Consider the following 20179-nt stretch of genomic DNA (forward strand, 5'->3'; position numbering starts at 1 on the left):
AACGAACAGGTATAGTTAAAATATTCATTTTGGAGACCAAAGGTATGTCAAAATCTAAAGACTAAATTAAAGAAACTATTTAAAAAGAAATCTTAAGAATCAGATTTAACTAGAGGTAATAAAATTATACTAAACAAAGTAAGAGGTTCTGAGTACCATGCTCATTAATCATAAGATTATAATTTCTGGTGTAAAATTAAAGGATAGCAATATTTTTAAATTGTCTGTAACAATTCTATAGTATAATTTAATTCTGTGTCAATAGATATTTATTTGTAGTATGATCTGCAAAGTTCACTTTTTGAGAATTCCCTGCTAAAATACTTGTGGTATATTCTTTGGTGGATGTACTCACACCTAAGAAGCAACTTGTTGCTACTTTACATGCCTACGAAAAAGAATTCACAGAATCAGAAGTTTATAAAGTGACAAAAATATATATTACACATTTAAGTGATCAACATATTAATGGTTTTCAGAGTATTACCCTATATTTGATGTTCAAAGTTCACGCACATGTATTCCATATCCCCTAAACTAGACAGAAAGATACAAGTCACCATTCTCCTCTAATTTTTGAAATAGTTTTAAACTGCGCAATCCAGATTCTCGTTCTCCATTTTTCCACAAAATAATGAGATGATCAGCAGAGCATGTCACTAGTCCATGATCTTCAAAGTACAGAAACATCTGTAAAGAAATTTAAAACAAATCCCATATGATGTCACCTTTAACAGGAATCTAATCAACAAAGTAAACAAGTAAAATACAACCAAAGACACTGAAACTGAGAACAAGCTGACAATGACCAGAGAGGGGAGGGAATGTCAGGGGGAAAGGGTTTTCAGGAACAAATATAAAGGACACATGGACAATAACAAGGGGGGGTGGAGACGGGAGGGAGGTGGGGAGGGCTGGGGGTGGGCTGGCATGGGGGTAAAGGGCAGAAAACTGTATTTGAACAACAATTAAAAAATGGTTAAAAGTTTCATCATAAAGCTAAGTCTATTCTAAAATTATAAGGTTTTGTAATGGAAAAGGGTGAAAAAAAATTTAAAACTACTGAGTATAGGAACTTTAAGGAGAGGATAAGTGGCAAAGTTAGGTCAACATGTTTGCTCATAAGACGTGTATCTTGGAGATGTACTGGGGTGTGAATGTACAATTCCTTATCATTTTCCATGAGAAATTCTATTTTTAAGTGTGGATAATAGTCACATAAATACATACATATACCAAAAACATAAACACTAGACCAATATCTAGTGTTTTAGTAGTCAGCACTTTAATACTGCTTAACTATAGACCTATTACAGCTATTTTTGTAATGTACATAAATTCCCAAAGTAGCTTCTAAATTTTACCCTATTATTCTTTTTTTTAAAAGATTCTATTTATTTATTTATTTATTTTTAGAGGGGAAGGAGAGAGGGAGAGAAACATCAATGTATGGTTGCCTTTTGTGCGTCCCCTGCTGGGAGTTGGCCTGCAAGGAACCGGTTTGCAACCCAGGCATGTGCCTTGACTGGGAATCGAACCGCGATCGTGTGGTTCGCAGGCCCGCGCTCAATCCACTGAGCTATGCCAGCCAGGTACCCTATTATTCTTCAAGTACTGTTTTTAAGATTTTGTCAGAAGTTCTGCCTGCCAGACCTATTTTACTTAATCATTTATACTTGCCTCATTATTTATATTTAAATGGCTACAAAAAAGTCTGAATTCAAAATTTTCCAAGATAAATACTGGCTTCAGGTCTGTAAATAAAAGGAGATATAGTCAGTCTATCCATAAGCATTTACTGAGTGTCATCTACATGCTTATGGTCCCTACTCTCAAGAAAGTTCTAATAAGGCTATAATACCAAATCAGAGCTGAAGCAGTCAGGGCACTGTGATCAGGTACTACATAGTAATGCAGTTCAGACTATGATTTGCCACAGAAATTCAGAAAAAGGGGGCAGAGCAATAATAACTGAAATTGTCAGAGAAAGCTTCAAAAACATAAACCTCTCCAAAAAAAAGGGAGCAGGGCAGGGAGTTCATACCAAGGGAAGGAATAGGCTAGAAACGAAGACCAAAAAAAAGAGAGGGTCGATGAGGAGGCAGCATGAACACTGGAGTGGAGAGCAGGCATCAGAGAGGAGACAAATGAAGCCGTTAAAAGGATGAGCACTCATCCACGGAAAGAATGAAATAAAGGAGAAAAATAAAACAACAGGATAAGAGTTTTCTCTGAAATAATTTAAACATTTCCAAACATAGCCGGATGTTGCCTCGGCTGATTATGTAGGAGTGAAGGAGGTTATTAGCACAAAATTCCTCAGAACATGGAGGGGTTGGGTTAGAGTACAGATGAAAATCTAATAAAAGGAACGAGGAAATCCAGGAGATAGTACCTACGAGACAGCTTAGAGCAGGGGTGGCAAACTCATTTTCACTGGGGGCCACGTCAGCCTCACAATTGCCTTCAAAGGGCCAAATGCAATTTCAACTCCTTAACAGTTAAGAAGTGGTTACATTTATACAGTCCTAAAATTATTTTGGCCTTTTGAAAGCAACCACAAAGCTAATGTGGCCCCTGGTGAAAATGAGCTTGACACCCCTGGCCTAGATTTTCTCAATGAAGCCAGAGATAGTTAAAAAGAAAAAAAAAGCTTAAGTATCAAATACTTTCATTCAGGAAAATTCTTAAGAATGTAACATTTCTGCCCTGGCTGGTGTAGCTCAGTGGATTGAGCTCGGGCCTGCGAACCACACGATCGTGGTTTGATTCCCAGTCAGGGCACATGCCTGGGTTGCAGGCCAGTTCCCAGTTCCTGGCAGGGGACACACGAGAGGCAACCATACATTGATATTTCTCTCTCTCTCTCTCTCTCTTCTTCCCTTCCCCTCTAAGATAAATAAATAAAATCTTAAAAAAAAAAGAATGTAACATTTCTATATTAGGACAAATGTGCCACTTTGAAGGTTTCCCCACCAGTGAGAAATCTTTAATAGGTTCTTAAATAAAATCCAAACTCCTTAGCCTTACATTCAACAGCAGTCATATCTAACCAAAACTACTTTCCCAGGCTTTCATCTCCTAGATTAGAGTTTGTTCACAGAAACCCAGTGCTCCAGCCGAGCGAATATGCTCCTTGCTGTCAAGGAGATCCTATTTTTGCCCTCTACCACACTCCACCCTTACCGCTCCCAAACTACACTACAACCAAGCAAATGAAGTCAAAGTTAAAGAAACAAAAACAACTTGGCTACTTGTTAGAGGAAAGTACAGATGAGTACCCGGCATCTGGGAGCATCAATTGTACCCAACTTTCAAGGTTCAGCTCAAATCTCAAGCCCTATATCTTCCACTGATCATTTTCTTGTAAGTCCTGAATTTCAGTCTGCTGGACATTTGGGTCCACATAAGAAGCCTAGACTAACAGCATATTAGGTCTGCATCCTTAGATACTTCACCTACTAAAGGCTAAGATCCACAAGGGCAAGCACTGCATTTTATAGCTCTTTGTAAACCCCACTGTCTAGTACAGTGCCCGAAATATGGGCAGTGCTACATAGCAAGCGTGGCACTTCTGCTCCTAAGCATAACGACACTTCCAATGGGAACCAATTTGCTCCTCCCTGGCTATGGAACAGGGGAGAACAATGTAAGAAAGTCAGTACTTAGGGCTTTGCATATACTGCTATCGTACTATTACTAGTTCCAATCATCTCTTTATTTCTACCAATTTTATTCCTTCATTACAGGCAATGGTGCCTATAAGAAATATTAACATATTTGGATATCCACAAATTAGAATTATATGCATTTCATAATTCTCAACTAAAATTTTCATATACGCACAATGATAATCAAGACACTCAGTTTTACTAAAGCTGACAAGTTATTACCCTTCAAAGGGAGGTAAAACAGTGCTCTATTCGTATAGAACCTGATAGAGGCCCCCAGAATGAGATTCTGGAAGGCTAACTCTACATATATATGCATAACCACAGGCCTCCATTCATCCTTGATTTACTACTGTTACATATTTTAACATATTCACTGTCCTTTCTGTCAGCTATCTAGATCTTGTAAATACTGGTGATTAAGCCCATTATTTAGAACAGCGACTTTCGACTGATGTGCCACACAAATTTTTAAAAAATTCAGTACATGACTGTTCAGTCATGCAATACATGACTATCAAAATTGTACCTACTTTTCTATCAGATTAGCAAAAAATGTAATTTTTGGTGTGCTGCAGAATTTTAGTCATTAGTTTATGTGTGCCATCAGATGAAAAAGGTTGAAAATCACAGATTTAGAAGAGACACATCCCTTGATTCCTCACATTCTATGTGTGAAGAGAGAGACCCTAATTGCACATTCTACACCCTGTCCTGTTCCATGTTTTGACTCAGCAAAAACCTACAGGTAGGAGAAAGTATAGGTCTTTATGAGACCAACTGAATGAAGACAGCAAGATAAAGGAGGAACTCTCAAGACATTTACATGCCCATTAAAATCAATACCTCTACAGATGATGAGTGTCCAATCAAATCTCCAATAAGTAGTAAACATGAAGTGACATTTTCTTGTTGCTTTTTAACAGGTTGGCTGGCTTGTTTGTTCACTCTTCCAAATCCCCACATGTTAAAAAAACCTAGAAAAACACAATCACTTTAGTCATTTTCAAAATTTCTGTGCTCTTTACTTATGACAGAAATATGAGATGAGAAAAAACCTTTAAATGAGAGGATCTTCTGCACCTATTTTAGTCACGGGGTAGAGGGATGGTGCCAGGCACTGTGCTAGTTCTTTTTTAATGTTCCTTCGTATCATCTTTCTCAGCCTACCTGGTTAGTTACTGGTCCCTCTTTATTGCCCTTCATCACCCACTGGTGAAGGTGTATCAACATGACAAGAAGCTAGACACTGGGAACGAAAGAGGAGAAGTAAAAGGCCTGAAAGGCTGTGTCCCCCCGACCCCCCCCAAAAAGGTCACGATGCAGATCTATCACCAAAGTGGATGGAAAGAAACATACGTGTCCAAAACCAACATCCTATGACTTCAGGTAATCGAGAAACTCTAGAGGAACCAGCACCTGATTTTCTCACACAAAGGTTGCTAACCGGGACTTTGTTTTACAAACCAAACGCCTGAAAGTCAAGAGTTTATGAGATTGTGAGTACAAAAGTGTGTTTTTCCATAAATCGAGTTCAGTGTTCATGATAATGCTTGAAGGCTGAACGAGCCCTTTACTATGACATCTGACCAAACAAACTGTCTGTGTACCAGGCACAATTATGAACAATACAAATGAAAAATTACTTCACTGGCCAACTGGTCAGATTACCAGAAAATAAGTTTCCCCTCTAACAATAAAACCCTAATTGACTTGAATAGAAATAAGCAGACAATTCTATATTAAAGCAATATTAAGATGTGAACCCTATATCCCAATTACCATATGCTTCATGTAAATATCTTATATGCCTATTTGGAGCACACTGTATATTATTCTTGTGGTTATACGTAACTGCCTTTCTTCTGGCTTTCACATGAGGAAAAAAAGACTGACTTTTTAAGAAAAGGCACACACACCTGTTGGTACAGGTTCAGCTGCAAGCTGCTGTTTTTCACATAACTCCCAAATGCGTACACTGCCATCTTCTGAGCATGAGATTAACTGCCTGTTAGGACAGAAAATCACTGATGAAAAGAAGAACCATGGAGCACCAATGTTAATAAATCTGTACTGAAAGAAATCAGTGGAGCCCTCAATTCCTTTAATTCAACTCTTGGCAGGAGCTGATAAAAATCACAATTTAACATGGCTTTCCAATGCAAAGTAAAAGCACTTTTCAGGAAAGACACATATTATATTGTTACATTGGCTCAAATGTTATAAATATCTCATTTCCATTTTTAAAAATGCATTCAGGAGAACAGTGTATGCATTACATTTCATAATATCCTGAGTGGTCCCGTCCCCCTCTCACTGTATCTCTTCTCAGGGGGCCTCTCGCTCTGAAAATACCCTGCAGAGAAAATAATACTATTCTTTCATATAATTTCCTCCCTAAAAATTCAGCAGCCAAATTTACCCTGAGAGAAAAGTCCTCACTTAGTAACCTTTAACAACAGGAGATTTCCATTTGATTCTCTGGCTATAAACAAACAATGACAGTAAGATGTGTTTATGGAAAATATAAAAAGAAAAATTAGCACATAGTAAGTGCCCAAAAGTCTTTTATCTTTTTAAAATAAACACCCTATTTTAAAGCATCCCTTCTTATAGCGAAATTCCATTGAGCCATGCTTCTGGTAGATGTTGTGTGATATTGCCACGGCTCTTCTGTTAGAGACAGCCACGTGGTGTTCTCCACTTCCAAAAGCATACAGCGGGTCAAGCCACAAAGCCAGGTAACTTTGCCACTTGAGAAATGACACCGGTGGCCCTGGAACTATGACTTTCTTTCATCTGCTGCAGAACAGATGGGAACTGTACCTGTTTGGAAGTTTGGCAACGTGCAGGACACTGGAGTCATGTGCAGTTTTCTGGCAGGCAATCACACGCTTCATTTGAAGGTTATACACATATAAACCCCTTCCAACTGCAACAAATACATTCTGTGGGGAGAAATTCAGAAATGGGCATAAAACCACTGCTTTCCACTCTCTAGTGTAATAAATTTCCAGCCCTGGTGTGACATCAGAAAGCCATTGGTACCTTCCCCTATTCCTAGCCTTCAGCCCAAATTACTGTGCTGCCCACAAATTTCAAATCACAAAGGAAAGCTCAGCATTTAGAATGTAGAAGGATACAACCGCTAATAAAGAGAAAGCTCTGTGTATTACATCCCTCAACTTAACTTTCTTCCTTACTGAACTATGGCAGCTAGAGAAAGAGCTATGGTGGGTGGACTGGCCCTGCAGCAGAGGCTGCTGAGGTACAAGCTAAGTTTTTATTCACATAATACTATATCCTTGGGAAGATTACTTAGCTTTGTTTGCCTGCAAGGTATAAGCAAAATTACTTGTACTCTGTATCCTAAATAACCAAGTGACTTAAAAAGGACACAAAAGAAAAACCTATGCTATAGTGGCACTGTCATCTTAAGATCTGCTGAAGGTGTCACAAAAACATTTTTCCAAATGTAGGATTAGAAATAACTTTTTACTAAAACAACTTTTAGCATTTGAAAGTATTTTCTTTCACCAATAGAAGGGGGAACTGAAAAACACCAGAATTATTTTCTGGAGGGCAGGGGCCCTTGTAGTACAGGCTTCCCCCATTAGGTGAGTGTTCTAAGAACCCATCTGTATCAGTGTGCCAGCTGGTGCTGTTGTGAGAGATTGTGTTGGGCTTCAGTGAATATTTTTTTGAAGACTCAATGCATTTGCCCATTTCATGATGGGTGATTTATAAGAACTCCTGCTCACATTGTGCTGAGTGTTCAGCAGTTTTTGAACAAAAATGGCATGACCCCCATGCCCTACCCTACCCATTCACCCGATCTTGCCCTGAGCGACATTTTTTTGTTTGTTTCCCTGATGAAAAAGTCCTCAAAGGGAAATGTTTTGCCCCTGTGGAAGAGTTGAAACAAAAAACAGAAGCAGCACTAAAAGGCATGAAAATCAACGACTTCAAAAACTGTTCTGGGCAGGGGGAAAAAGTCTCAACAGATGTACTGCATCAAATGGAGAGTACTTTGAAGATGAATGAAGTTTAAACATGTAAGAATACAATTTTTTATAAATAAATTCCAAATTTCGTTGGGTCTTCCCTCATATATATCTTAACTTCAGCACCACATCTCATTAAGATAGGAAAAGCAAGTATTATTAGCATTTTCCAGGTGAGCGAGTTACAGCTGAAAGATAAGGTCACATAGAATGCTAAGACAGGGAGCACTCAAGGTCACGTTAGTCCAGTCCCTTGCTCTTCCCTCATACCATGCCACCTAGGTTCTCACTTTGCAAGTCACTGGACTTTTGGTAGCACTTGTCTTACAACCATTCATTCTGGCTCATTAGGACCCCAGTGAGGCAGATCTATTTTATTTTATTTTTATTTTTTTATTTTTTAGAGGGGAAAGGTGGAAGAGAGGGAGGGAAACATCAATGTAGGAAGAAAACACCTACTGGCTGCCTTCCCAGACCTTTCAAAAATCCCCACAGATTGCCTCTCTGTTGTTTGAACCTTCTCATGCAGCCTCAAAGGCTACAAACCCAACTCAGACCTGCAGGAACTGAACCAAAGCACGACCCTGAGGCTACCAGAGTCTAAATCTGGGATGATCTCCCTTGAATCTCATAACTGGCACTCTGCACTTAGCAATGCCAGCTGGCAATCAGTGCCAGGGCATTAATGAACAGCTAGCCAACTTGCTAAACTCTAGAGCCCTAGTGATAGCATTCAATGCAAACAAACCACAGAAACTAGCTTTGCAGACCAGGAAATCTGGGCACAGTTTAAGTGATTTATCCCAGGTTGCAAAAACAATTATATACACACCTAGAGAACTAATGATCTTTTAGGGTGCAATGGATCAACAGAATCACTCTATCAATCACCTGTAATCAATAATTAATGCCCCCCATAGAAAGAATGAACCCCCATGAGAAGAAAAACTGAGTGCTTTATCAAGCATTTATAGTAGTTAATAAGCATCAATAAAAAATTTAAAAATTAAAAAAGGCAAAATGAAAAAACTTTTTAAACACCAATTTTTTAAAAAGTGAGAAAATAAATTTTAAATAGAAAATTAAGAATATATAATTTTTAGGACTACAACTTATTGAAATCTGGTTTGCATCTTTTCTGAAACCCTATTGTTTTTATCATACATATTTAATTTTTTTCAAAACAAAGGTGGGATATAAATAAACTTCATCTTTAGGTATATTAGTGTTCTGTATCCTAGTATGGTTTTTAAAGTAAGAGAGGGACAAAGAGAATTAAAAAACATACAGTACTCTTCCCATCCAGACCATTATTTATGAATGTTAATGAAAATAACAACATGTGTATGATTAGAACATTTAAACAGTAGAAGGCATGAAATAAAGTGACATAAAAGTGTTCCCCAACTCCTCTCCTCAAAGGTTACAACTCTTAAACATTTCTTATGATTATGTTTAGAAAAGTAACTCCCCTTTAAATATATTTTCTGAGCAGGATTCATTAATCCATTGGTATTAATCTCTTACTACAGAAAGAAATATACAGTACTTCAAGAGCACCACTGCCGAGGCCTAAAAGACTGAAATCAGTAATTCTCACACAGTCATCTTGCCCCTGGAGCTAACAGACAAAAAGAAAAAAAAAGCAACTCTTCATTTCTTTATTTCCTTTACCTCTTTAGGAGCTGCACCAGACTCTTCAAAAGGATTCTTTCCCAAAGTGCTTCTAAAAACAATTTAAAGCATTACCCCCAAATTCTGTGGGTTATTTAATCCAATCCAGAATTTCAATGAGCTTTTAAATCTGTGGTCATTTAATCACTTCCTTGTCTTAAGAACAAAAGCTAAGACTAAAATTTTTTTTTTAAGTGCCAGTTGTACAATGTTTGAAAAAAATCAAAACATTTGAAAGCACAACTTGAACATGAAGAATGATACCTTTCTATATCCATCATGAGATTAAATTTTAAAAAAACTAGAAACCAGGTTTACTTAAAAAGGCAAATTTATAGATATTTCCTCGACTTTTTTTCTTTTACCTCTTCATCCCACGTGAAATGATTAATAGAAACGTCGTTTGGTTTTTGACTGAGTTTTATTTCTTGCTGGCTGTCCAGCTGTGGAGCTGGGTTCCAGAAGTTGCGTTCGCAGGCCTGCAGGGTCCAGTCCAGGACGTCCCAGATGATCAGCTCTCCAACATGGGAGCCAGTCACAAAACTCAAATCTAGGCAGAGTTCGTAGAAGTTTATTATTGATCATTTTACCTACAGGTCAAAATGAGTGGGCTACCTAAGTAATAATGCTCTATAAAACCATAATAATAAGAACAGTGAGGTACACCCATGAGCCAAACAGAAAGATTAATATAACAGAACAGGAAGACCAGAAACAGATTCAAGTTTACTTTAGATAATGATTGCATTTCAATTAGTAAACAAAGAAAAATAGCTCATACTAGAATATTAAGCATTTGGGGAATAAAAATAAAAGACCCTTACCTTGACTCATACTATTTAGAAGTCCTACACTTCCCCTGTGTGTCTCCTTACTCTCATGTTAGTACCACACTCACAACACTTTTGACACCAGATGAGTGGGTTTTTCCCACTCCAAGCAGTATTGTGACAACAGCTAGGTGACCAGCAATTTAATTCAGTTCTAACACTATCTACCTAGGGACCGCATTGGATATCACAGGTTAAGGGTCCAGTCCTACAAGACTGCCCCCTTCCAACGTCAGGTGCCAACAGCAAGTCCAAGTTGTTACCTATGTTTCTGACTGATCAGCTACAAATTAAAGGTTCTCACGGCCCCTCCTTGGGTTCAATTAATTTGCTAAAACAGCTCACAGAAATCAGGAAAATACCTTACTTAATGTTTACCAGTGTATTATAAAAAATATGATAAAGCAGGGGTCCTCAACCTCTGGGCCGCAGACTGGTACAGGTCCTGGCCTGTTAGGAACCAGGCTGCACAGCAGGAGGTGAGCTTGAATGTAATGCACTCGGATGGCTCCTCCCAAAACCCTCCCTGGTGCCCGGGGTCTATATAAAAATTGTCTTCCACAAAACTGTTCCCTGGTGCCAAAAAGGTTGGGGACCACTATGATGAAGGATACAGCTGAGCATCCAGATGGAGAAGATGCACAGAATAAGGTATATGGGAAGGGCTGTGGAGCTTCCATGCCCTCTCCAAGCTCCTCCACATGTTCGGCAACTTGGAACCTCTCCAAATCCCATCCTGTTGGGATTTCTATGGAGGCTTCACCATGTAGGCATGATCAATTATTAACTCTATTTCCGGCCTCTCTTCTCTCTCTGGAAAATGGGGGATAGGGCTGAAAATTCCAAGCTTCTAATCATGGTTTGGTCTTTCTGGTAACCAGGCCCAACCAGGAACCCAGAAAGAATGGCCTCATTAGAACAACAGACACCGCTATTGTTCTAGGAAATTCCAAGAGATTTAGTACCCTACGTCAGGAAACATTAGAACAAATATTAGAACAAAAGATGCTCCTTGGGCTTTTATCACTTAGAAAATTACAAGGGTTTCTTTTAAGAAATCCACTGACAGTCTGATGGGCACTCCTTTGTAAATGACTGTCCCCTTATCTCTTGCTGCTTCTAGAATTCTCTCCTTCATTTTTATCTTGGCTAATGTAATTATGATGTGCCTTGGTGTGTTCCTTCTTGGGTCCAACTTCTTTTGGAAACTTTACAGGCAAGAAAGGGCTGGAAAGAAGTATTCCAAGCCATGAAATCCGAAGACCTACATCCAAGATTACTCTATCCAGCAAAGCTTTCATTTAGAATGGAAGGGCAGATAAAGTACTTCTCAGATAAGATCAAATTCAAGGAGTTCATCATCATCAAATCCTTATTATATGAAATGTTAAAGGGACTTATCTAAAAAAAAAGAAGATAAAAAATATGAACAGTGAAAGGACAGCAAACTCACAGTTATTAACAACCACACCTAAAACAAAAGCAAACTAAGAGGACAGCTAGATCGGGAGTCGAAACATAGAAATGGAGATCACATGGAGGGTTAGCAACAGGGGAGTGGGAGGAGAAGTGGGGAGAAGGTACAGAGAATAAGAAGCATTAGGTGGTGGGTAGAAAATAGACAGGGGGGAGGGCAAGAATACTATGGGAAATACAGAATCTAAAGAACTTGTGACACATGTACATGAACAAAAGGGGGGAATGGTGGGGGAGGAGTGTGCAGGGTGGAGGGGAGTGAGGGGGGGAAATGGGACAACTGTAATGGCATAATCAATAAAATATATTTTTAAAAAAGAAAATTACAAGGGTTTTTAGGAGCTTTGTGCCAAGAATTTGGGGCAAAGCCATAAAACATTAAAGTCACTTAAAAGATTGAAGTACATAAAGATGAATGCTTTATCATGAATATGGGGTACCAAAGGGCCCTAAAGGAGGCAGGGTTGGTACTGGGTTCAGGTATCTGAGTAAGCACCTGCTTATAAAAAAAAAAAGTCATGTAGCCCTGGCTGGTGTAGCTCAATGGATTGAGCACAGGCCTGTGAACCACACGATCACGGTTCAATCCCCAGTCAGGGCACATGCCTGGGTTACAGGCCAGTTCCCAGCAGGGGGCGCATGAGAGGCAACCATACATTGATGTTTCTCTCCTCTCCTTCCTTTCCTCTCTAAAGATAAATAAATAATAAAAATTTTTAAAAAGTCATGTATTTAAATGAGAAAAAGATGGGAAAAATTTGCATCTTAGATGTCAAAATAGGTTTATTATATTTTTGATATATAAGAAGTTCTTGAAAATCATTTAGAACAAAATAATCACTGCAGCAGAAAATATAGGCAAAAGACATGAATAGGCAAAACAATAAATACAAATGGTCAGTAAACATGTGAAAAGATGTTCAACTCCCTAAATAATAATTTTTAAAACCTAAAAGCAATGAGATACTGTTTATTGATTTCAAGTTGGGAAAGATTATAAAACAGGAAAAATACCCAAATGTTGGTCTAATGTCCTAACGTAAAGGGGTATAATCACTTCATATTTGGGGTTTTGCATCAAAACCTTAAACAGTGTAAAGCCACTGATTCAACAAGTCCACTTCTAGGAATTTATCCAGAGGGAAGTATAAGGAAAAGATGTCTTTTAACAAGGTTGTTACACGTAATATTAAAAACCTGAAAATAACCTAAACATACAACTGGGGTCCAATAAATAAGACATCCACAAAATGAAATAGTAGTACTGTAACTGAAAATTAAGTTATAAAGTATGCTTACAATGATATGGAAATACACTCAGGACATACTATTACAAAGCAGCAAACCATATGAATACATATATACACACATACATATGCCCAGAAAAACACCTAGAAGTATTGGGTTGGCCAAAAAATTGGTGGGTTTTTTTTCAGTAAAATAAAAGACATATTTTTTCATTTTCACCAATAACTTTATTAATTTGGATATTTTGAGTATGTCAGCTCTCTCCCACATGGTATAACATTGATTGTTCCCAATTAGTGTCTCAATTTGATTGCTATCAACTTCATCTGGTCTACCTGTCCGTGGAGCATCATCCAGCGAGAAATCTCCAGCATGAAACTTCACAAACCATTTCTGACACATTCAATCAGTCACAGCACATACCTTACACACTGCACAAATCTTTTTTCGCATTTCAGATGCATTTTTACCTTTCTTGAAATAACAAAGTGTTGCATATTTTCTTCCATCTTCAATATTAAAACGGCCACACAAAAATTCACCAATTTTGGTTAAGTTTTTTTTTAAATGCACGGTGATATGAAAGCTGTCACAATACAATGTAATAAAACTGTTTCGAATGCAGTTAGAGACAAGTAAGCACTAGTACAGCCACCTTACAGAAAAACACAATGAACTTTTTGGCCAACCCAATATATGGACCAGTGCTTAACACTGTATGATGGGAGAATTTTAATTTTAACTTTTACATTCTTTTATGTTTCTCATTATTTTCTTATTTTTCTACTATGACTATGTACTACTTACACAATAACAAGTTTTTAAACCCTTTAAAGAAAATGAAATGAGTGGACCAACAAAGACACTTCACAAATTATATATTTAAATAGAAACTGTTCAATTGCTGAGACCAAAAATTGTCATGGAGAAATATAATTTATTTTAGTTTTTACATATTTAGGGTAAGGTAGAATAGAACAATGCAGCATGAGTCTAGAAAGCCAAGTTCTAATTTTGGCTCTGCCTATGAGTAGCTTTGTGGTCTCTAGAAATTCATTTAACCTTTTTCTGGTTTGGACTTGTCATGCATTAAAAGAGAATAATTGTTAAAATCAAGTAAATAACCAATGTTTAGACATTTTGAAAAGACATCAAATGTTATCTTTGAGTACTGGTATTATTTTGAGACCTGGTATTATTCCATATTAATGGTATTAAAACATCTAATTACTTGTAATTTAGGAATACTTTGAGTAATTATGATTTAATTGTTTCATTTATCAAACAAACCAGCAGGACATAAGTCTCTAATATCTAGATGAATAACCTCTTAGAAATAAAAAATTATCAGCAATCATATATGTAAACATTATTCTGTCTTGGTTCCAAGTTCTATAGTTTATTGAAGGACTCTATATAATTTTCTCTAAATTTTCTCTAATTTTCTCTTTTCAGCCCTTTCCCTCTTCTTCCCAATTTCAGTCAAACTACAAAAGAACTAGAGAAATTAAGCAGTGAAGATTCTTTTTTTTTAATTTTTACTGTTGTTCAAGTACAGTTGTCTGCATTGTCCCCACACCACTCCCCCTGCCCCCCCCCCAGCCATCCCAAACCTCCCTCCCCAATCCCAACCTACCTTGGTTTTGTCCATGTGTCCTTTACAGTGGTTCCTGAAAACCCTTCTCCCTATTACCCCCACTGTCCCCTTCCACCTCCCCTCTGGTTACTATCAGTTTGGTCTTTATTTCCATGTCTCTGGTTCTGTTTTGCTCACTTGCTTGTTTTGTTGATTAGGTTCCACTTATAAATGTGATCATATTTGTCCCTCATTGCCTGGCTAATTTCACTCAGCATAATGCTCTCCAGTTCCATCTATGCTGTCACAAAGGGTAACAGCTCTTTCTTTCTTTCTTCTTCGCTCTAACACTGCATGTTTCCTAACACAGTTAATGTAACCTACTGACACCACAAAGTTGCCTGCTCTGACTTAATCTTCCAAGTGTTTGTGATTCACCTATGCAACAGAAAAAAGTATTTGTGCCCAGCTGGGATTTTTCAATAAAAACAAAATTACTGGCATTCACCTAAGTCAATGCAGCTTATCACTATGTAAATTATCAATATCCCCAAACAAATCATTCAAAATGTTTCAAACCAAACAACTTCAATGATGTATATGTAGGTGGACTTGCAAAAGTTACTTAGTATGAAAATCTCACCTGGCATCTGTCTACTCATCTCTCACAAGGACCAACACTCTGTGATTACCATACCATGTTGTCAGCACAAAACAAGAAAAGGAGTAAAATAAAGGATGAAGCACCCATAGCCTTTTGCCAAAAAAGACAAGCAAGGTTGTATTGTATGTCCATCTTAGAAAACCTTCTGCCCAGGCACTCGAATCTCTATGGCAAACCTGGTATTCATTATTCACATTTGTGGGAGTTCTGTCCACCATTCTAAGGTTTCCCTGAGGCCACTTCACTGAAAATGTATTTCCCTGTGAGTTACAAACCCTGAAACTACATGTTTCACTGGAATTGGTGGGACAAAGAAGTAAGACTCGGAGTGGAGCTGCGAACTATACGACATACTCATTTCAGAGCTGCGAAAATCTGCAGCAAGGCAGCATGCCAATGTACAAGATCAGACTGTCACAATATTATGTTCAAATTTCACCAGACTCCTTGTCCACATATGATTCCTAAATATCCCTATTATCTGTAATGTAATTCTGCAGTCATGGAGCTTATAAAGTAGAAAGTACCAGGGCTTTTCTGTAGTTTTCATTAATTTTTTGCTTTAGTTTTCTATTTTCCTCCCCTTAAGAAACTGGCAAAGAAATACTTGAAGAAAGCTTTCTTGGCTAAACTGTTATAAACTTCTCTAAATACCACACAGCAAAAGAACTGCCATAAAGTTAAGGCTACCTCAGTGATATCCCTTTATTTTTATTAAGGAATTATGTTGGGTCAATAGTACCAATGTTTCACCACTAAAATGAGACAACCAGGCAAGACAGGTGTAATGGGCCAGAACTCAGCTGTGCTTTTCTTTGCAGCTCTGTGGTGTTGGAGCTTATGGCCCAGTGCCAGAGGTCTTCCAAATAAAAGCTTGCCTTTTGTGCTGCCCCATACGGCTAAAGGAAAAAGAGCTCCCAGAAAGAAAGGAGTGTTCCCAACACTGTAACTTCTGTCACCATAGATAAATCCAGTCCTTAGACTTGCAGCTGAGTTGTACAAGAAGATGGCTATTAGGGAGGAGGATTTTGGAAGTGAGAGAAACACTCTCACTGACCTACCTGAAAATGTGACTGAATGGCATACAAATGGAAACTACACTTAGTGCTGTCTGGGCCCCTTTCCCCCTGCCTCATGTTTATACAAAGTATTGCTCAAAAAGAGCCAACCCAGGCCTCAGGTCACAAGGGCCATCCAGTCCTCCACTACACCATATTCATGTCGTCCTTACAGGACCCTCTCGTAGTCTCCTTCACATTCTCAAAGTAAAGCCACCCAGGAGGCCTCTCATCTGACATTGGAACACACGTCACCCAGAACTCTGATGATATAAGAAGCCAATTTATTTGAAAGTGAACTACGTAAATACCAGGATTTATGGATTGGGACTCTATCCTGCCCTCTGATGTTAGATTCAGCTCACAGCACACACTCGTTAAAATTATTATGACGCTAAATAGGATGTTTGGCAAGTCAAGACTCGCAAACACGAGGAAAGGCAGATATGAATCATTTTCCATAGGCCTTTACCTTAGTTGGTGTTATTTTCTGACAGCCCTCAATCGTGAAAACGGCTCCCTGCAGTCCCGCTCACCCAACTGTAGTCTATAACTTGCTGTATAATACACTGTGGTCTGCAACAGAGAAACTAGCCAGAACCATTTGCCAAAGTGCTGCCAAGCATTAGTATTTACAGCCTATAACAATCATCCACAGAGCCTGAGATAATGAAGCTCTCCTTCATCTTTTCTTTCTGCCTCACTCTATTCTTCTTGTGCTTAAATCTTACCCTAGCAATCTGTGAAACTTGATCAGTTCTACTGGCTTGAATTTCACATGTACAAGACTGCTATTCTCTACTAGTCAAAAGCATCATTTTAATGATAATTCTAAAAATCCTAGAATTAGACTGAAGCTCATAACAGGTTATATTAATAAGCACAAAATTTTACGTAATATAAACATGTACACAATGAACTTACCATTGACATTAGCCAATGAGAGAATATTATCCTGGTGATCAAGAAGGCGCTTAATTTCAACAATGTCCCATTCTAGTGATCCTTCTGTGGGCGCTACCAACCTGAAAATTACTAAATGAAGACAGATATAATTTTATTAAAATGGTCAAAAAAGATAAAATTCTATTTTTGCTCAAAACACCAGCATTTCATTAAGTTAAGAGTGTCTAACATGTTGAAAACCCATCTCCAAAGAAAGCCTTATTCATACTACTTTAAAACAGTTCTTTCAAATGCTTGAGATGTTTGAAATGACCTACTAAAATCCCAAGTGAGTATGTCCTCAGAACTCTGTTCCTTTATTAAAACTCCTCTAATTCCACTACCAACCATGAAGCCCCAATCCTTTCTAGGGTTCCCACGCAGCTCGGCTATCCCACCTCACTCTCTCCCTGGCCAGTGATTGGCCCACATCCCTGAAGCATCTCCACCATCAGCTTTCTCTACTCATGGTCTCAGGCCAGCAAGCACTGCTACAAAACAAGCTACAAATTTATGTTTAACTTCAACTCAGAGAAGACTTCAGCAGCTGCTTTTATTTTTTTTAACTTTTCTTGATACCTAGGTATATACCAACTATTAAATTATAATGGTAATATAATTTCCTTTCCTCTGAGGTAATATAATTTCCTTTTATAATTATAATGGTAATATAATTTCCTTTCCTCTGAGGTAAATATGCCTTATAATTTTTGTGTGTCATACAGTTCTTTTGACTACAGATTTTCAATGTGTTTCTTTACTCATTACCTGAGTTTAAACACATAGTTTTATTTAAACTAATATAAATCCTAACTTTAATCAATACAGAGAACCCAAAATTGTATCAACTCTAGTTGATTCAATCAACAAACATTTACTAAACATTTACTATGCTCCAGGTAATTAAAACTCTAATGTGAATAAGGCCCAGTTACTGCCCCCACTCACACCCTAGACGGGTAGTGAGACTACAAACAAGCTTACGACAGATACATTAAGTGCTATAATAAGCCACTCTACCCAGTGCTGTGGATGCTCATGATTAGGCTAACCAATATCTTAGAAGCAGAAAGGTCTCAGAGGTCATACATTATCTTTTCCAAGTGGTTGGCTAATTCTTAAAGTCTCTCTTCTGTCTCACATTCCTCCCCGGGAAGTAAGTCAGTACCACATTTCATTGTGTCTCTGGACAATTTTTATCAATTGACAAATCTCTAGCAAGGTTGTTTAATCCTGACAGCCATTTATGTTCAAACTGTGGCTGTCAAAAGAAAAGGGTATTTCGGTCAACACAAAGGGACTCTTCCTCATACCTCTCAAAATTGTGTGAAAATTCTACTTCAGTTGAAATACTATCAAATGGCCAAGATGGAGGTGTAGGTGGAAACACTGTGCCTTCTCCCACAACCAAGTTTGAATACAACAAAGGTTTAGTAAACAAAGACACAGCCAAAGAACAGAAAATTGAACTATACAGAAATCCAACACAACGAACCGTTCAACAGGGACTGGTAAGAGGGGCAGAGCCAGCAGTGGAGCTGGGTTGGGCAGGAAGGATCCCCTGACCCAGGCATCCGGGGTAGCAGCGCGGACCCAGTGAGGATGCGGGACAGGCTGACCGCAGTCACACATTCACGCGCAGATAAACCAGCACAGGAGTGAGCAGTGAGACGGACCACGCAGGCCCCAGTGGTGAACCCAGTGAGGGAGCAAGGCGGCGGACCATGGTTGCACTTTTGTGAGCAGTGGGACAACTGCACGGCCCTGGTAGCGGGAGGCGGCAGAGGGGACTGCCATTGCTTTCCCTTGACCCTGCCCCCACATACAGCATCACAACCCAGTGACTGAGTTGCCCCGCCCTGGTGAACACCTAGGGCTCGCTCCTCATACATAACAGGCACAAACAGTCCAAAATATGACTCAAGAAGAGGTCAAAGCCCCAGAGCTGATAACTCTAAGCGAAAAAGAAATAGCGAGACTCAGATGCACAATTCAAGACACTGGTAATCAGGATGCTCACAGAACTGGTTGATTATAGTCTCAAATTAGAGGAACATATGAAGGCTAAACTGATTGAAATGAAGGGAAATGCACAGGAAACCAATAGTGATGGAAAGGAAACTGGGACTCAAATCAAGGGAGTGGACCAGAAGGAAGAACGAAACATCCAACCAGAAAAGAATGAAGAAACAAGAATTCAAAAAAATGAGGAGAGGCTTAGGAACCTCCAGGACATCTTTAAACGTTCCAACATCCGAATTATACGGGTACCAGAAGGGGAAAAGGAACAGCCACGAGTGGAAAACTTATTTGAACAAATAATAAAGGAGAACTTCCTCAGTCTGGCAAAGGAAATAGACTTCCAGGAAATCCAGGAAGTTCAGANTACAGAAAATAGCATAGACAGTAGGTAGAAAATAGATAGGGGGGAGGGCAAGAACAGTAGGGGAAATACAGATTCTAAAGAACTTGAGACACGTGGTCATAAACTAAAGGGGGGGAGTGGTGGGGGAGGGGTGTGCAGGGTGGAGGGGAATGAAGGGGGGAATGGAACAACTGTGATGGTATAATCAATAAAATATATTTAAAAAAAGAAATACTATCAAATAATCTTGGAGTTGGAATTGTGGAATAAAAAGCAACTTATTGTTTTTTTTTTTTTAAAGATTTTATTTATTTATTTATTTATCTTTAGAGGGGAAGGAAAGAGGGAGAGAAACATCAATGTATGGTTGCCTTTTGTGCGTCCCCTGCTGGTAGTTAGCCTGCAAGGAACCGGCTTGCAACCCAGCTATGTGCCCTGACTGGGAATCGAACCGCGATCGTGTGGTTCGCAGGCCCGCGCTCAATCCACTGAGCCATGCCAGCCAGGGCAAGCAACTTATTGTTTAATCAAAGAAACAGGGACAAGAAAAAGAAACCTACAAAATAGGTTTCTACAAAGAGCAACAAAGTACTAAAGACAGCATGAAACTATTTAGTGAACCCACAAATATGGCCTCAGTACACAAGTAATAACTTAAAGAAAATAAA

At 38.6% G+C, this 20179-nt stretch overlaps 1 protein-coding gene across 3 annotated transcripts in view; it reads right to left on the bottom strand.

Annotated features, from left to right (window-relative positions):
• Positions 1–417: 417 nt before the first annotated feature.
• The window catches only part of WDR41 (WD repeat domain 41), a 60970-nt gene continuing 41208 nt past the window's right edge, over positions 418–20179 (bottom strand). For 2 of the 3 annotated variants that reach the window (XM_037032147.1, XM_037032146.1), the window contains exons 8-13: positions 17126–17236; positions 9715–9899; positions 6498–6619; positions 5591–5679; positions 4518–4648; positions 418–690 (exon numbers count right to left, since the gene is read on the bottom strand). In XM_037032147.1, coding sequence (XP_036888042.1) covers positions 538–690; positions 4518–4648; positions 5591–5679; positions 6498–6619; positions 9715–9899; positions 17126–17236 — 791 coding nt within the window. In that variant the 3' untranslated portion in view covers positions 418–537. Of the gene's footprint in view, positions 691–4517; positions 4649–5588; positions 5680–6497; positions 6620–9714; positions 9900–17125; positions 17237–20179 lie in introns of those variants that run through there. The other variant, XM_037032148.1, reaches the window with a different exon arrangement.

The sequence above is a fragment of the Sturnira hondurensis genome, unplaced genomic scaffold, assembly GCF_014824575.4.
Source record: "Sturnira hondurensis isolate 20B ecotype Veracruz unplaced genomic scaffold, ASM1482457v3 Scaffold0021354, whole genome shotgun sequence".
Taxonomy (NCBI): Eukaryota; Metazoa; Chordata; class Mammalia; order Chiroptera; family Phyllostomidae; genus Sturnira; species Sturnira hondurensis.